This window comes from Mauremys mutica, chromosome 23 (genome assembly GCF_020497125.1).
Source record: "Mauremys mutica isolate MM-2020 ecotype Southern chromosome 23, ASM2049712v1, whole genome shotgun sequence".
NCBI classification, from domain to species: domain Eukaryota; kingdom Metazoa; phylum Chordata; order Testudines; family Geoemydidae; genus Mauremys; species Mauremys mutica.
In genome coordinates, this window is record NC_059094.1 from 18,921,145 (window position 1) to 18,939,566 (window position 18,422).

Genomic DNA, 18,422 nt, shown 5'->3' on the forward strand with positions numbered 1-18,422 from the left:
CCAGGGCTTTCCTACCTCCCTATCTTACCCTAAACAAATTCCTTGCAAAGTTTCAATGACTTTTGGGCAGGGGAAGGGTGCTTTGAGTACTTTTTAACAGCGCTGATGTTTAAAAGGTGAGACTGATACATTCTTCCGCCTCTCCAGCCGTGACTAGGTAGAGTGGGAAGTTCACACCTCCGGTGGCATGAACTTTTCACTGACTGCTGACTCAACATGACACCACTATCAATTTATAGAAAAGCACTTACCACTGTGCCCAGCAGAGCAAGAAATTTTACAGTAGGAAGTGGGATGCTTCCATGAAATCAATCAGCAGGTTTAGATTCCCCCATTACTGACCCATATACATTTGGCTTTGCCTTTAAATTAAGTATTAACGGAATTCAGTTATGGCGCCCATAAGGCTTCGTGGTTACAACCAAGGCCTGGGTGCCACAATGGTCTTTGTTCTGTTCATGCTGCATCACTGACTTACTACTTGACCTTACTGAAATCACTCAATTCCCTGCAATTTAATCATTCCAGATGGAAATAGGCACGAACAAAATTTCACTGAGGAAACCCCCAGCTAACACATATGCTGCAACAACTGGGGCTGTGCAATCTGCGTTCATTAGGACTCACTGGTGCACATGGCGGTGTTGTAAACAAAATAATCTGAGGACTCACGTTGTAGTTCAGCATCAACCATATTGTTATTCTTCCTCCAAACTAGGTTTTCCAATGCCTCAGGAGACAGCAGGCATCACTTTGGGGAAGGCTGGATGGTCGAAAGGTTGGGGACTCTGTAAATGTAAAAGGAGATGCACTTGATGCTATGGTTCTCGGATTATTTTTGACTACGATAACATGGTAGGCACCAAAACTTCTGTAATTTGCAATGTCTATGTTTTGGTTCGTCTTGGAACAACCTCCAGATCCCTCTCTAAGCTTCTGCTTGTAGACAAGCGAGTAGGGCTACCGAAGCTCTGTTACGGGAAAGTTAAGTGTACGGATGGTACTGTACAAACAGAAGACAAACACTAGCCTCACGGATCTTTCTAATGATATTTTGTGGTGCAAGCTGGATCATTTAAAACTCAGTAAAATCTACCTAAATGGTTTTCAAAGGACGCCTGACTGAGTTTTTACCTACATAAAAATTAATAAGGCTACCTACCACTTTCATGGAAGGAGAGAAGGAAATGAATTCCTCAGCATCAGCAACTATTTTTGTATTGCTATGAAAGAGTTACTATATGCACAAAGTTTGCACTTCAGACAGACAGCGTATCAAACTTTGTCCTTCCCAGAAACTAAGTTCTTACTGAATCCTGGTTGCACAAGGACCTCTCTTTAAAAGGGCCAAGAAAACCTGTGACAAAAATAATTCCACTAAAATTCAGTATCATTTCCAGTTAATCTGGTCACAACTCAAAATCATGCTCAAGTAAGGATTGCAATTAGGATTTAATCAGGCAGTTAGTGTATTAAAAACCAACAGATTATTACAAACATTTGAGGTTTAAATATTGTATAACAATTTGTACAGCTTTACTAACCCCCAACAATGTTTTAATCCCCTTGTATTTGTTTAAATAATAAACTGCAGTTGAACCTAAATAAACGCATATGTGACCATATTTGGGACACAACAAAAATTAATCTCCTTTGAGGCCAGATGAGCTGTAAAGTCGCAATACATCTGGTTACTGGGACTTGTTTAAAGGCTACATAGCACTGTACTTTGAGTGTCATCTTTAATTTTTAGTATTTTGTTTTACAATGCCAAAGGACTTAGCACTAGGAATTAAGACTGCAATGAACATTTTTTGAAGGATTGGTCTATACCTAAAAATGTAGGTTGACCTACTACGTCGCTCAGCAGTATGAAAAATGTATACCACCGAGAGCCATCATTAAACTGATCTAAGCTCGAGTGTAAACACCACTAGGTCAACGAAAGAATTCTTCCAACAATTTAGCAGCTGCTTCTTGAGGGGGCGGATTTACTACAGCTGTGGAAAACCCCCTTCTGCTGCTGAAGCAAGCGTCTACACTACAGCAGCGTGGCTGTAGGCATAGCCTCAGTCACACAGACTTGTGCCGGACGGGCTGTAGCAGTGCAAAGGAGGCAAGCTCACAAACCTCAAGCGTGGTCTACACAGCATTTTCACTATGAATTTATCACAAACAGAGTGGGAGGAGTCCTGCCCTGTTAAAGTAACATTGACTTAACGATCACACTCCTGTCAGAAAACTTACCTGCTGTTGTTACAAGCAATGTCAAAACGGCTAGGACTGAACAATTAAAGAAAATCCTGTTTTCAGTCTGGGCATCTGGACAGCACTTTGTCTAGCTTGTTTCTCCCTCTGTAGGGCATTTTGCCTGTTTAGTTTGGGTATCTCAAACAGCAACAGGAAAGAGAATAACTTAGTAAATAGGAAAATGCAATTGTAAAGCCACACAAATTGACTGGGGGACTCCGGTGCAAGGATAGCACCGGAAATTACTTTGAACTCGTTTTGAAATTGAGAGGATTTCATGTTGAAGCTCCTTTCAGCAATGGAACATGAATTAAACCCAAGATAGAAAGAGAAAGTCCCAGAAGCAAAGGGAAGAAAGTCAAAGGCAGCTGCTCTCAAAAATACCAGGAAGATGGTTCCCTTTTCTGCATTTACTGACATTGCATAACCCTGATTAAACCAAGGAAAGTGGTCAAAAGGCCACACGTTTCACCGTGCAGCTTGCTTCTTAGTAACTGGGGAATGCCCACAGAGACACAGGTTTGTTTCACCTACAACAATGCACTGCTTTGAGAAACAGGATTCTAGGGGATGAATCTATTGAGGCCTTTCAACATGAATGCCACTGTGCTGCCTTTACTTGAAAGTGTCCTGTACAGAATGCATCATCGTCATAGCCCTGAAACTGCAATGCAAGAGATTCCCCGCCCCCTACCAAGTCCACAGGTATACAGAACATGCAGATCTGCTAGTGCTTCTGTTTTGTCTTAGCCCTGAGCACTGCCATTACAACGCTCATTTCAAGAGGGCTCTCCATGGGGAGCACTTGTATCAAATATTTGATAATGGACTCTTCCATCTAGCAGAGAAAGGGATAGCACAATCTCATGGCTGGAAGCTGAAGCTAGACACATTCAGGCTGGGAATAAGGACACATTTTTAAGCCGGTGAGGGTAATTAACCATTGGAACAATTTACCAAGGGTCGTGGTGGATTCTTCATTACTGGCCATTTTAAAATAAAGATTGGATGTTTTCCCAACAGATCTGCTCTGGGAATTAATTTGGTTAGTTTCTGGCCTGTGTCATACAGGAGGTCAGCCTACATCACAATGGTTCCTTCTGGCCTTGGAATCTATGAATCCCACTGAAAACCTAGTCTACAGGCTGCCAGCTCAGATACCAACTATTTAATTATATTCTGAAAAAGATCTAAATGTTAAGTCATATTTAAAGGGACACAATCTAAACCAGTAGACCTAAAATTAGATCCAGCAGCTGTGTTTGGAAGCACTGATGCTAATCCTGCACTTTGACTGTATGCTCAGTTCTTGCAAGCACAGAGGGCAATGAAAGAGATGGGAATCTGGTTCTGCAAGCACTGCAGAAAGCTAGATAATCTGCAGGCCCTTCCATCCCCAAAGGGCTTCACAGGATCCCTAGCCTTCCTTAAGCCAATCACAGCTTCCTTCCAGACAAGGTAGGTTGGTGGTACGTGCCAAGGGACCCCATCAACAATACCCCTACATCAGCTGGAGGGGGTGCTAGAGAGAAACAGGAAGTGTCACAGTTACTGCAAAGACCAAATTTATGTTCCAAACTCCAATTTCCTTTTGGTAGTATGTTTTACCACCACTGATCTGCCAAAGCAGCAAGAGGCTTTCCCCTGTCCTGTTTGCTCACAAGAAGAAAGCAGACAAATCTGAGAATTACTGCATCATGCAAGGATTTCTTGCTTTGCAAAGGCATAATGAATAGTAATAATCATCGCCCTGTGTACAATGCAATTATGCAACCATGCAAATTGCAGCATAATTGTTAATTTTAAGATTGCTACACAATCATGCTCTAAAATCTACACTTGCTTTAACAGAAAATCGAAGTCTTTAGCATTATGATGGTGAAGAAAGAACCACAGATGAACTTCTGCAATGTCCTCTGCAGATAGCCTCAAACCAGTGCTTTATAGTTGGGTCTCATTCTCACCTCAAGAGCCTAAAAAGATCCATTTTAATAGTACAGGATTCAACCCTAGTTTACTAAACCAAGTGCCAAAATGAGAGACGAATTCTGCAAAAGCTGCCTGGAAATATTTTGCTCTAGGGACAGCACAGTTGTGGGAGGCATTGTGATGGCCCAGCAGTGCTCTCCCTCCATAAAAGAATGGAGACGTAGCAAGTCACCTTCCTAGGAAACTCCGCATTGTTGTAATTTCTAAATGCCTAAAGTCAGCTGACAAAAGCAGAAAAGATTGATTGATCCGGGACAAAGATCAAAGGCAAAGGAGACCTGCATTTGCTGGAATTTAAGGATTACAAAACAAGCAGCAAAAATTGCAATTGTACCCAGAGTTTGGATACATCAGTTACCACAGGGCTGTTTCTCACTACAACAGCTCATGCTGGGTTTAGAATTGAGGATTCCAGATAAAGTTGCATCATTGGTCTTGCATTTAGTATCCCCAAACCATCTTGTATGCTACCTAACACCTCCCAAGAGCGAACAGGCAGTTTTTGAAAGAGCCTTTGAGCTTTACTTGCAGCAAGTAGAAGCCTTCAGAAACCAGGATACCTCCAGAAACAATTCTAAGCTGAACTGGTGAATATTCTCACACTCGTATGTTTTTGCTTTGCTGAAGTGATCACTGAAGTGCCTGAAACTTCTGTATCATTTCTAAAATGGAAACACTGCAGGCAAAACAAGATAGGCAAACAGAGTTACAAGCGCAGTTCCCAGACTGCTAATTTAAACATGCGTACAGGACAAATGAATCATTTTTCCCCGGAGACTCCTGGCAGCTACAATTTGTCATCGAACCTGAAATGTCAGCTAAAGACATAGAAAGGAAGAGACGCCAGTGGAAACAGCCAAAATAAATAATAATAATAAAAAATCCGCTCATTGCCACTCTGGCTGCTATGCAGCTAGGAGTGGCTCAAAGCTCCCCCCACATATCCCTGGATTATTGATCTCTTCCTCATGCTGCAAGGGACCCTTCGTCTAGGTACAGAACACTGGACACAGATCCTTCTTCCACTACTGCCAGGAGAGGCCAAAATACTGCTTGAGTGCGAGGCTCTCCCAACACCTACTGCATCAGGAAGACAAGGAACCCACATTCTGGTTCTCAGTGGAGTTACTTGGCCCTCATGATTGATATTTCAGTGTCCATATAACTGTGCTTCTCCCTGCAGGATTCAGTCCATTTTCCAAAACAAAAGTTAGAATGGCATTACCGGTTTGCACCGAGGGACTGAACAAAGGCCCTCAGACCTGTTTATTCATAGGAAAGGGAAGCCACATTAGCATCTCCTTGCAGAGCTCAGCAGCTTTAGAGATGAACTGCACAAGACCCAGCCATTTGCAATGCATCTTTCATCTTAACTTGCTGGCTTTTCCAGCCAGCATTTTGGGCGCCTGTTAATGTGCAGCAATGTAAACTTAGGCTCTCTTGAGAATAAGACCAAAAACGATTGGATACTTCCAACACAAGTTACAAGAGTTGGCACAAAGGTTATTGTTCTGCTTGCTTCCTCAAATCCACTGACTTACCAGGCACCTGATCAGACAGGCTTCAATGTCAGTTTTAGATTTTACTGAAATTTAAACAGCAAAAGATAACATTTGGGTCAACAGAACAGGTAAAAAATATATCTGTTTGCCTCTAAACGTTTACCAGCTAAAATTCATTCCCATTTAATCAAGGTTATCAGAGGTCTTTTAAACTTGGTGTGCAGAAGAGAGGTTACAATGGACATGACCTTCAATCCAAATGAATGATTTAAGCATTTACTGAAGTTTAAACACAGTAAAACCTCAAGTATGACTTGACTTATCAGTTGGGAGATGTATAATTGGTTAAGATTATGGTGAAAAACAGTGTTCCAAGAAAAGCATTTTCATGTGTCTCCATGAGCCACTTCCCACTTGGAAAGAACTGTAGAACTTCTGAGACAAAGCACCCAGATCATCTTAATACAGGACTCAGACACCTCTTTAAACAACCTCCCTAGAAGCCTAGTTGTTCAAAATTGACTGGACCTGAGATGAGCAAGAGGCCCTGGGTTAAGGGAAGCTTTGTAGATCAGATTCAGAATATGAAGGAAGCATGATAAAGTAAGGAGGTTGCAACTTGGCCTGGTGATGCCAGAGGTCAGTGCAGCAACTTACTCTACAAGCCAGGACATTTCCTTTCTCCCCCGACCATGCTACCTCCAAAGAATGAATGCAAATATCAGCTCCACTATCCTTTGGGTGCAAAGCAAGGGCTCTTCAGTGGAGACAATCCCCTTCACTACAAGAAGGGTAAGTGCAGAGGGTAGCCAGTGAAGTAGAGACCTTTCTAAAAAAGGAAGTACAAACCAAGTTAGTTCCTCTGCCTTACGGAGATGGCAGTAGTTTGGTGCTGATTCAGTTTATATGAACACTCAGTTTTAATCAACTGAAATATTAATAAACCTTCGGAAATGTAACAATTCTGTACAGAAAACTAAATTACATGAAATGAAAACCTGTCAGTACAGATTTAAAGAGCCCAAAGTCTAAGACTGAGTCCAGTTATTCAAAAGCACCCCTGAGACACACAAAGAACTTGTGTGTTGATTTGAAAGCCCTTTTGTAGGAACAAAGCCTTCTACAGAAACATGGCTGGAGGGGGCGGGGAGAGGGAGTCTAGACTCAGGAAGCTTTGGCTTATGCCCTTGGAAATCTGCAAACTGATTCTGGCTCCTCCCCTAACTCAATGATTAAAAGAAAACTTGAGAATTGAAAAGCAAAACAGTTTTTCTGATTAAAAGCCTATAGAAGAGTGTGGAACAGAAGAGAACAGTTAAGGACTGTCAGCAGGAGTGATAGGGAAACATTTTCTTATTGGCTATAAGGTTAGAGGACAGGGCTGTCTTTACACAATCCCTTTCTAACTAGTAAGCTTAACTGTTTAGTGCAGGGATCTCAAACTCAAATCACCATGGGGGCCACATGAGGACTAGTACATTGACCCAAGGGCCGCATCACAGACACCTTTTCATACAAAGATACAAACCCCGCCCCCCTGCTCCTGGTCCCACCCCCACTCCACCCCTTTCATGAGGCCCTGCCGCAGCCCCGCCTCTTCTCACCCCTTCCCCAAAGTCCCCGCCCCCTCCCTGCCCCTATTCCAACCCCTTCCCCAAATCCCTGCCCTGGCCCCGCCTCCTCCTCCGAGTGCGCCATGTCCCCGCTCCTCCCCCTCCCTCCTGGAAAGTCCGAAGTGAAAGCATTGGCAGGTAGGCTGAGGAGCGGGGATGTGGCATGCTCAGGGGGCGGAAGCAGGGGGTAAGGGGAGCTATGGCGGGCCGCAGGAAATAACTCCGTGGGCTGACGCATGTCTGAGACCCCTGATTTAGTGCTGGAGACAGATCAAACACATTTCATTTAGTATCCAGGTTTCCAATCCATTCAAAAAATACACACTTGCAGCCAGGGTCTATAAGCCTGATGCACAACTTATTAGGAGCCGGTACAATGCGGCGGACGCGTGTACAAATGAAGTGCTGCTGCATCCTGCAGATGCCTGGAAAGGACAGCCACTGCTGTTTGTACAGGAACTCCATGCCCAGCGCATCCCTAACTCAGAGGGCTGCAATTCACACAGAACTTGCATAAAGCCATTCAGGTATTTGATTAAAAAAAATGTACCCATCACGTAAGATGTTTATTACACTGGATTTTATTTTACTTAAGTTACTGTGTGTATTTAGCCACAGTAAGGCCTCCTTTGCATGCACAGAATATTATTGTATGACTCATGCGCATGCTCACATTTTTATTCTTTGCAGTGAAGTGCTGTTGCTGTTTTCACCAGGAGATGTAATATATCCTATAACCCTAACTGGGCAGAAAGAAAACACTTTAAAAGCTGCATTTCAGATTGTCTACATGGTCCTTATGTGATACAACCTGACTAATGCAGAGTGTTTTACATGACAGCATGTTTGACTCCTGTGTTCCCTCTAAGGTGCGCACCTGCGCGGCGGCACAGGAGCCCATCAAGGGCTGATGAGGAGAGCTGCGCAGGCATGCAGCCACAGGGGCATGGAAAGAAGAGAGGTGTAGTGTGAGGTGGGATATAGGGAGTGGGGGGAAGGGCGTGCAGGGCTGCGGTGGGGAGAGACGCCTCTGGCCCTGGGGCTGCTGCAGTGGGGAGAGGGCTGAGGGGAGGTGGAATCCTCTCCCCCCACCACAGCAACCTGTATCCAAAACCCCTCATCCTCGGCCCCACCCCACAATCAGCACCCCAGCCCTCTGCCCCAACCCTGAGCGCCCTTCCACATCCTGAACCCCTCATCCCCAGCCCCACCCCAGACCCCGCACCTCCCCCGCATCCCAACAGTGAGCCTCCTCCCACACTCCGAACCCCTCGGCCCCACCCCTGCCACACATCACCTACGTATTGGTGCAATAACAAAATTCATTCCACACAAGGATGGAAAAATTAGAGGGAACATTGCTTGATATCAGCACCATAACCCCACAAAACCTGCATCCTGATTACAGCTCCCAGGAGAAAGACATTCCTGATGATGAACTAAAATATGGATGGAACTTCAGCAATCCTGACACCAGCTTCCAAATAGAGAATACACCAAATGGGAGCGTGGTACCGTATTTAGAAAACCCACAGCATCTCCTCTGCAAACAGAGATAACACAAGGCTTATTTAGACTAAAAGCAAAGTGCAGTAGAGCTGAAATCGATAGGGTCATCCTTAATCAAACAGCAGCTAACAACCTACAAGGCTTCCCTTTGTGTGGTCTTTAAATGGAGATGATGCCATAACATCCTAAGGATAAAAAGCAGCTGAAGATGATGGTGCTTTTAAGCAATATGACTGTGACCAAATCATTAGTGAGGATGCCACAGAGAAACAATGAAAGGATGTAGCGTTAACACTACAAAATGAGGGAAATACTTCCTGCATCCTAACGACTGCTATTGCTCAGGGACTGTTCACTAAACGGGCATTAATACAGGCTCTTTCTTCTTCAAAAGGAGAATGTGCCAGAAGCTGCCCCAAGGGCTATTTAGACAGACACAAGTCTGAGCTCCTGTTGTTTTCTTGACCCCACCAAGAGACCACTGACTTCTCTGACCAAATGGCTATTGGTCCAGTTTTGTAATTAGCCATAGGAAAAAGAATCCCTTCTGCAGAGGAACACCTCTGCTCCTGTTACATTTGATTTTGCTCACTGATGCTTTTGAGGGGCAGATGAAACCTTTGGTTAGGATCAGTGGCAAAACAGTCTCAGATGCACTGTAGCAGGGCAGGCTCAAACTTTACTACCAACTAGCCGCCTCTCCATTAGATTTCCAGGAAAGAATTCTCCAGTTAGAAAACATTTAATGGGAAAGTGAAGACTTGCTCAAGGACTTATTCAGTTAAACTCAGTAAAAATTACAGGTTTTGCACAGCATCCGTGAAAGCAAATCCCACCGCAGAACCTAAGCAGAGGTATGGCTCCTACTCCTGAGCACAGCTTATACTGAGCCAGGGATTTACCTGTCCATTACTAGTTGGAAGAGAAAGGGCTCAGGCATGGAAAGCCAGAAGACCAATATTCCATGTAACATGGTCTGTGAAGAATTAGAGAGGAAAAGATGTTCAATCTGAACTGCAGTAATTTTAAATATTTATTTGTAAAGTGATTAGGCTGACAAATGCCTCCACAATTAGAGTACCATTTAGAATGGTTTGATCCAGCCCAATTTCACCAAACTATCTTGAAAAAAAAAAACAACAACAATGCAGCACCTGACACTTCAGATACCTGCCAGAACATGGACTGTTTTCTGAAAAATAGCCCGCTAGGTGCTGGTAGCTAGAGATTATGCTATAGTGAGACGCCACTCAATAGGAGTTTCACACAAATAGAATTGGGCATGTTGCATACCTGGATGAGGTGGCCGATCCAGGGCTTTACCTAGCTACAATGGCAACATTCAGACCTGTAATTCTCCACCAGTCACTGCAATGGTGGAAGCTGTAGTGCAGCCAGGACTCAGATACAGAGTGAGTTGATTTGGTGGGTAGAGAGACCTGTGCCCTTTCTTCACAACAGCTACCACTGGTAGAACTGCACCAGTAGATTTCTCCTAGTGTAGATCTGATTTCTCCTAGTGTAGACAAGGACTAAACATCACACAGCTCTGGCTAATCATCTAGCATTTAACTCCACTTCTCCTGAAGCCTCTCTGGGCTTACCCTCTGCCCCCCTACTCACAGGAACATTCTTACCGAGCTGGTACACCCAGCCATTACCCTCTACTCATTTAAATCCCTCTGCAAGACCTACTCTCACTGACACCACCAGGAAAGGAGTCAAAGCCACTGAATTTGTTTATACAGTAAAAAGAGTTTTGGCTCTGCTATGCATTACCTGTTGCAGAGTTCTTTCGTCCTCCTCCCCACTGATCTGACGCCCCCCACATCTGGTATTAGAATGGAGTCTCTCCAGGGTAGGAGTTGTGTTTTATTTGTCCTGTGAGGTGCCTACAATACTGTTAGGCACTAATATAAATAGTATTGTACATTGAGTCTAATTCTTAAATCTCAGCCATGCTAGCACCATGTTAGAGAGATTCTGAAAACAGTTTAATGCAACATGCCGAATAAATGCTTTTAAAAAGTAAATGGAAAATTTATGCTGCCAAGTCCTGAGTTCGGGGTTCTGTACTTCTCCTGCAAAGGAGGATCAATCACAGCACCAAGACGTGCAGCTTCCTGGTTTTCTTTCAGCACTTAAGGAATCATCTACTACACAGAAGAGTTTCATTCACATTCAAGATCAGAACCACCGAGCTAACAATAAACAAGATGGTGTTAGAGGGAAGGGGTGGTTAGGCAGCCAAAATAAAAGCAAGAATTACAGACACTCTCGTCATGTCTGAAGTGAGCGGGAAGGGGCACCTGTGGGTTCTCCCAATGACAATTTTAAGGCAAGACTGATATTTTATATACTGCAACAATGAAGCATCTCACTGTTAAGAGCCACAAGTAAATTACAGGGCAAAACAATGAGGTCCCAGTAGATCAAAGTAAGGGCTTGGCTACACTTACAAATTTGCAGCGCTGCAGCAGGGTGTGAAAACACACCCTCTCCAGCGCTGCAAATTGCGGCGCTGCAAAGCGCCAGTGTGGTCAAAGCCCCAGCGCTGGGAGCGCGGCTCCCAGCGCTGTCCGTTATTCCCCACAGAGAGGTGGAGTACGGACAGCGCTGGGAGAGCTCTCTCCCAGCGCTGGAGCTTTGACTACCCTTAGCGCTTCGAAGTGCTAAGTGTAGCCACAGCCTAAAATGGGTTCTCTGTTCTCTTATTCAGGTGAATGATGGAAACAGTAGCATAGCCACAGAAACTCATCCTCTGCTAGCCTTGATGCCCATCTTTAAAGCTTTATTAGTGTCTAAGCAGTTCTTATCCGGCACTGTTCACCTCAACTAAGACAAGTGCTCAGAATAGGTAAGATTTTCTCCTTCATTGCTGGGGCCTGAAAAGGACAGACAAGAAACTGCTAAACACTGATTGAAAACAGAAATAGTGCTACACATGAACTGTTTGTTCCTCAGCATGTTCACTATGTGCTACCTTGGTGCATGAATGAGTAGGTTGTATCTATCAATGTAAGGCAAAATTAGTGATACATCCACAATGAATGCTTGAAAAGACCCCAAATGAGGAATTTCATTACTTTCATTTCATGAAAATGTATCCTATGGAGACCCCCATCAGAGTAAGCAATTGAATGGTGCATATAGATAAGTGCACACTACACTTGCCTGGCACCTGTACTGTACATCAGTATAGCACAGCTGTAAACAAGAACCTGTTAGTTCTGATTGAAGGGCGCTGGACTGTCTTGTTCTGGGAAGACTCTCAGGAACCACCAAGATCAGTGAGCAGAGGATAGCTCAGACTTGCACAAACAAGGTGTAGGTTGTTCCAACGAATGTCTCGTGACAATGTGGATCCTGGAAAAGAGCGGATATTGTGTGTATGTGTACACACACGTAGAATTATTGAAGTGAGTGTGTGTACATATAAATGTACACTATGCACATCCAGAATTAATGAAGTAAACTGTTCTTCACTCCTACAAATGTATTTCAGATGTTACTCAAGACAGAAAAAGCTGCTTTTCAAAGTGCCTCACAAGCACACAGGCCTGTTACTGAACAAGCCTATTTTAGAGCTGTTAGTTGTGGAAGGTATGCAAGCTATGCAGGCTTGGTAAGTTTATCTCAGTGAAAGTCAGGAAGCTTACCTCTGACCAAATGTAGGCAAGGGAATGTGGCAATTGTTTGGAGGCCAATGTGCATGTAGTTGTACTTCTGTAGTTTCATGAACTAGTCCAATAACAATCTAACTGCTGCTACCTTTGAACACATCCTTAAGAGATGAGTCAATAGGACACTGGCTTCCACACCACAAAAAACTGCGCAAGACCAGGAAAATCTCTCAGAGATTCAGCGGCCTGGTCAGAAAGAAATTTTGAATGGGAGCATGAAGTCACTTTTCCTTACTAGCAAGTCAGTTGGGGATCTTAAGAGAACCAGGACGTTACACCTCCATTGTTGGTTTTGATGGAAACCTTTACTCAGAAGGTTGTCAGTGTTCTCAGAAAGTCATTTCTGTTAAAAGCAAAATTTCCTTTTAAGGTTTCAGCACCCAGTTAAAGAGTCACCCATGTTTTCCCTAAAATTCTTCACTGTAAATTCCCACCTACTTTACCTGAAAAGAAAAAAAAGACTAAGTTTCCATGCTTCTAAAGTTAAAGCATTTTCTACATCAAAGTATCAAAGCTGTTACACAAGTGAGTAGAACTATCATCTAATTCTTTCCTAACAGTACAGATGTAAAGCCATCTCCACCGGAGTCCATGAGGTTTTCTGTGCACCAACACCAGAAAGGACCACATAGCACTGGGCTAGTACTTTACATGCAAGAAGCGCTGAACAAACAATACCACCAAACTTAAAGAACTTTTAGACAAAGACATATAGCTCTAAAATCATTTTTGTGCATACATATTTTTAAAGAATCAATGGATTAATTAGGTGTTTATAAAAGTAAGATTAACACTGGCTAGCAGGGAAGCCAGTGTGCAAGCTTCTTCGATCAGCTGGGTAAGCACCACTCAACCTAGTTCCAGGTGCCTTCCTGAACAGCCTGGATCTTCACAGATCAGAACAAATCACTACTAAGGACCAGAGCAGCAGAAAATCAACTACCAGTAGGAGCCTTATCAGGGTTTAAATCCGAAGCCTAGATGCGAATGGCTAGAGTAACTTTCAAGCCCCTCCTCCCCCCACTTATCCTTGTAAGAGTTCACATGCAAGCTTATGTTTCCAACTCTCACACAGCAGGACAGAAGTACAGACAAGTTCAGCACCTTGAACAACTGGAGTATCAGTCCCTGAATAATTTCATGATCAAGACCACTTCAATCTCTCTAGGCTATTCAATACTTAAACATCCCAAGTACAATATGTGCATACCAGACAGCTTCAATATGTGCATAAATTAACTATTTTCTCCTCCAGCTTTCCATCAAAATTTCAGTGCAGCTTCTTCCTAAGCTTGTGTGAAAGCCACAGCAAATCCTAGAAAATATTCAGGCTTTCTCAGCCACCGTAATCAGTTACTACAGGTTTTAGAGACAACCAGTTATTTACTCAGTTTCTAAAGTTAAAAAAAAGATCGTGAGGCAGTTTCCTTGACCCTGCTATAGAACAATATGGCACTTAAAGGGCTAAATCAGAGACCCAGACATCATGCTGCTTTTCTTTCAAATCTGAGAATCCGAATCTTCCACCAAGCATTCCAGCTTCAGTGACCACCCCCAACGCATTTGCACTTCTATAGCACCTGTCATCCAGAGCTCAAAGTAGATTGAAATATTCATTACGACTCGCAAGCCCCCTGCCAGACAGGAAGGCACTATACCCAACATTTTACAGATTAGGAAACTCACCTTTCCATGCATCTCTACCTTAATGATGCAGTGAGTCAGCAGCAGAACTAAGAACAGAGCCTAGGGCTTATCTACAGGAGGAGAATTAGGACCTACACTTTCCCAGCAGTGTAGTTCCACCAGCTGTAGGAAAGGTATAAGATGTGGTGTAAGTTAAATGAGATGGTACAAATATCTGACCCCTGTCTACACTACAGCAGCCAGTGGGGATTATAGGTGCCGATTTTCCTGCAGTAGATGCTGCCAGAAAGTCTCGAATCCCAGTGACCTGCTGAAACTACTAGATAATACTCTCCCTGGCAATACTGTTTGCACTGCATGGTACCCACTCATCCATTCAGATGTAGCCTTTTCCAGGCCAGGACTCCATTCTCAGCATGTTTATACTCATCATAAAACAGTTTGCACATCTGCAATACTATATGACTAATAACAGGTCTTTGCTGACTCTTGTTTCTGTCATCTATGTAGTTAAAGATTTCAGGACACAGCAAGATAAATAAACCAATGCTGCCAGTCACAGGGCGGGCGCTATCTGAAGTGGGTTATGATGTGGTGAGAACACCCCAAACCATATTACGTTAAACCTGAAACTGACAGGGCGAATCATCAGAAACTGGGAAATGCTGCATTTAGCCCAACAGCCTATAAATAATGATAAACCACCATGCATCAGTCACCTCGGAAACAAAGCAGCCAAGCTGGGGGTGCAAAAGAGGAATGCCCGGATCTCCCTCTGCAAAGTGTCCTGAGAGACTCCTGGTGAAGGAGCCTGCCTGACACAGCTATGAAGCGGGAGAGGTAATATATTTTACAGGACCAACTTCGGCGGGTGAGAGAGAGACATAGAACTCTTTTCAGGTGTAAGCCTAGAAACTTTTCTCTCTCACCAAGAGAAGTTGGTCCAATAAGAGGTACTACCTCCCCCAGTTGTCTCTCCAATATCCTGGGACCAAGGCATACAACCCAATACCTAGCCTTTGCCATTACTATCTGTGCTGACTTCATTACTCAATTTGCTGGGCGGCAAACCCCAGCACTATAGCAGTGGGAGCACTTTGCGGAGACAGTCATTCTTGTTGCTGTGCCTATCAGCCACAGGCAGCAAAGCCACGCCAAGGACCTTCAGAGAAACTTACAGGGCTCTTGGGAGAGCTCTGCCAAGCCCATGCACCCCCTCCCTCCCCCCATAATCTGCCCCACAACACAAGTGAAAGCTTTCAAAGGGGGACACTATCTAAACACCAGGAGCTCCTGGAGAGGGGCTCTAAGTCCCCATCCCTGCTGGACGAGGGGCGTTTCCATGGCTCCTGGTGGTGTAGCCCTGCTCCATTGCTAGGTAACAGCAGGGGAGGGGAGTGGTTCCAACCGGGGCAACTGGGCCAAGAAAGGGAGCCCCAGTTCAGCAGGCATGCCCCCGGCCCCCCAGGGAGAGGCACCCAACCCCCCTTTGGCCCCCCAGGGAGAGGGGCACCTGCCCCGGGAAGGGGGCACAAGATAGGGCACCTGCCCCGAGGGAGGGGGGTTAACCCCCCAGGGAGGGGGGCACCTGTCCTGGAAGGGGGGGTTAACCCCCCCAGACCCCAGAGAGGGGGGTTAACCCCCCAAGGGAGGGGGGCACCTGCCCCGGGAGGAGGGGGATTAACCCCCCCAGACCCCCAGAGAGGGGGGGTTAACCCCCCCAAGGGAGGGGGGCACCTGCCCCGGGAGGAGGGGGGATTAACCCCCCCCAAGGGAGGGGGGCACCTGCCCCGGGAGGAGGGGGGGTTAACCCCCCCCAAGGGAGGGGGGCACCTGCCCCGGGAGGAGGGGGGGTTAACCCCCCCCAAGGGAGGGGGGCACCTGCCCCGGGAGGAGGGGGGGTTAACCCCCCCCAAGGGAGGGGGACACCTGCCCCGGGAGGAGGGGGGTTAAACCCCCCAGACCCCCAGAGAGGGGGGGTTAACCCCCCCAGGGAGGGGGGCACCTGCCCCGGGAGGAGGGGGGTTAAACCCCCCAGACCCCCAGAGAGGGGGGGTTAACCCCCCCCAGGGAGGGGGGCACCTGCCCCGGGAGGAGGGGGGTTAACCCCCCCCAGGGAGGGGGGCACCTGCCCCGGGAGGAGGGGGATTAACCCCCCCCAGAGAGGGGGGCACCTGCCCCGGGAGGAGGGGGGTTAACCCCCCAGACTCCCAGAGAGGGGGGGTTAACCCCCCCAAGGGAGGGGGGCACCTGCCCCGGGAGGAGGGGGGTTAACCCCCCCCCAGAGAGGGGGGCACCTGCCCCGGGAGGAGGGGGGTTAACCCCCAACCCCGGTGGCTCCACATCCCCGCCCAGGAGGCAGCTCCCCGCCGGGTGACCCGCGCCCCCCTCACCGGTCCCGGCGGCCGCTCAGCGCTCCTCACCCATGACCCCCGGGCCCGGCCGGAGGGATCTCCTGCCGCAGCCCAGGCCCGCTTCGGCCCTCCTCCCCGGCTCGCTCCGCTCCCGGCGGCGGCCACCTGACAACGGAAGTGACGCACCCCGCCGAGCCCCTCCTCCCCTCGGCCCCGCCCCCATTACTAGCCGCCATCTTTTTTCCTGGCGCCTCTGGCCAGAGCAAAGATGGCGACTGCAGCTGCCCGGGGAAGTCACTGATTTTCCTAGCGTCGCTCCTGATTGGAAGGCTGGGCCAGCGCCGTCAATGTTGATTGGCTGAAACCTTAGCTGGGCAGGAAGGGGATTGAGGAGTTTGGAGGGTGTTAGTTGCTGATTGGTTGATCACCGCAGGGGCGGGGTAGGTGACTGGGCAGGGCTGGTCAACTTCATGTGCTGATTGGCTGTGCCCCTGGTGGGCTGGCATGGGACTTGGGGATTGGTGGGTAAGTGGGGGATTAAAAAGATGCTTGGCTGTGATTGGAGGAGAGCTGGGTAGCTACTTGCCAGGTCACATTTGGGCTCTGTGCAGAGCGGGTGGGGATGGGGCCCGGCCTGAGCCATGTGGGGTCCGCCCAGCACCTGAGAGGCAAATGCCCGGGGGCCCCCTAGAGCTCCCCTCGAATCCCCAGGGTGCGTGCACAGAACCAGGGCCTGTCTGCGTGGCACATCACAGCAATATCACTACAGTGATCCCCCCCCCGCACACCCACCCACACCTGTCGTGGTCCGCGGGGTCCCTCATGCAGGCACCGAACGCCCCGACAGCAGCTCGCCAAGCGCTGCGCTCGCGAATGAACTCGCACAGGAAGACGAAACGCCCCATTGCCTGTGGGTTAGGGTGACCAGACAGCAAGTGTGAAAAATTGGGACGGGGTGAGGGGGTACTAGGAGCCTGTATAAAAAAAAGACCCAAAAAACGAGACTGTCCCTATAAAATCGGGACATCTGGTCACCCTACTGTGGGTGGACGTGTCTCACACAGCGACCGTTCTGTAGCTGACCCCTCAGGCCTCATCCTCAAAGGAAACTACAACACTTGCCAAAGATGCACCTGGGAGCTTAAATGCATAACTTTGCTAGATGCTAAGAACCATGGACTGAACAGAGACACTGGATTTGTGGCTTATTACAACAATCTGTAACCCACTAACTGCCCTTTTTGTCCTGTGGCTACAGGGATATTAGTGGGCCACTTCACCTTGAATGGTCCCTTAAAATATGTGCTAACTATTTATGCTAAACTAGCTTATATTTAGCTGTGATACTCACAGACCCTTTCCCAGACCTGAAGAAGAGCTGCGTAGCTGAAAAGCGTGTCTCTCTCACCGACAGAAGTTGGTCCAATAAAAGATATTACCTCACCCACCTTGTTTTTCTAATAGCCTGAGACTGATGTGGCTACAACAACACTGTATACACAAACAACACATGACTAACGTGAGAACTCCCTACACAGGATCCCAGAGAGGCCAAGAGCGCAGCAGGGGTCAAAAGGATGGGATGTTTCTATGGATACGGAGAGCATCCACAGGCCAAAAGCCAGGATTACACACAAACCTCTTCTAGCAGCCTTGGAAGAATCTAGATACTCCTGCTTCCGGGCCTAGGCCAACCTCTCCCTAACAGGGTTAACTCTCCTTGGGGGCAGGTCACCTGCAGGGCTCCATCCTGTGAAACACCTGCTCCTGGCTGCAGTCACAGATGGGATTCTTGGCTAGGTGGGCTAGTGATCTGATCCAGTTTGACAGTCCCTATGTTCCTGAGCTGCTCTCCCAGATCCTTGGGCTAGGGCC

At 46.9% G+C, this 18,422-nt stretch overlaps 1 protein-coding gene across 8 annotated transcripts in view; it reads right to left on the reverse strand.

Moving 5' to 3' along the window:
- The window catches only part of STK40 (serine/threonine kinase 40), a 39,932-nt gene extending 23,202 nt beyond the window's left edge, over window positions 1-16,730 (reverse strand). The window contains exons 1-4 of one of the 8 annotated variants that reach the window (XM_044997766.1): window positions 16,617-16,710; window positions 12,085-12,229; window positions 11,622-11,748; window positions 673-788 (exon numbers count right to left, since the gene is read on the reverse strand). In XM_044997766.1, coding sequence (XP_044853701.1) covers window positions 673-694 — 22 coding nt within the window. In that variant the 5' untranslated portion in view covers window positions 695-788; window positions 11,622-11,748; window positions 12,085-12,229; window positions 16,617-16,710. Of the gene's footprint in view, window positions 1-672; window positions 789-2,247; window positions 2,364-11,621; window positions 11,749-12,037; window positions 12,230-16,586 lie in introns of those variants that run through there. The other 7 variants (XM_044997764.1, XM_044997760.1, XM_044997765.1 and 4 more) reach the window with 7 other exon arrangements.
- Between the last annotated feature and the right edge of the window lie 1,692 nt (window positions 16,731-18,422).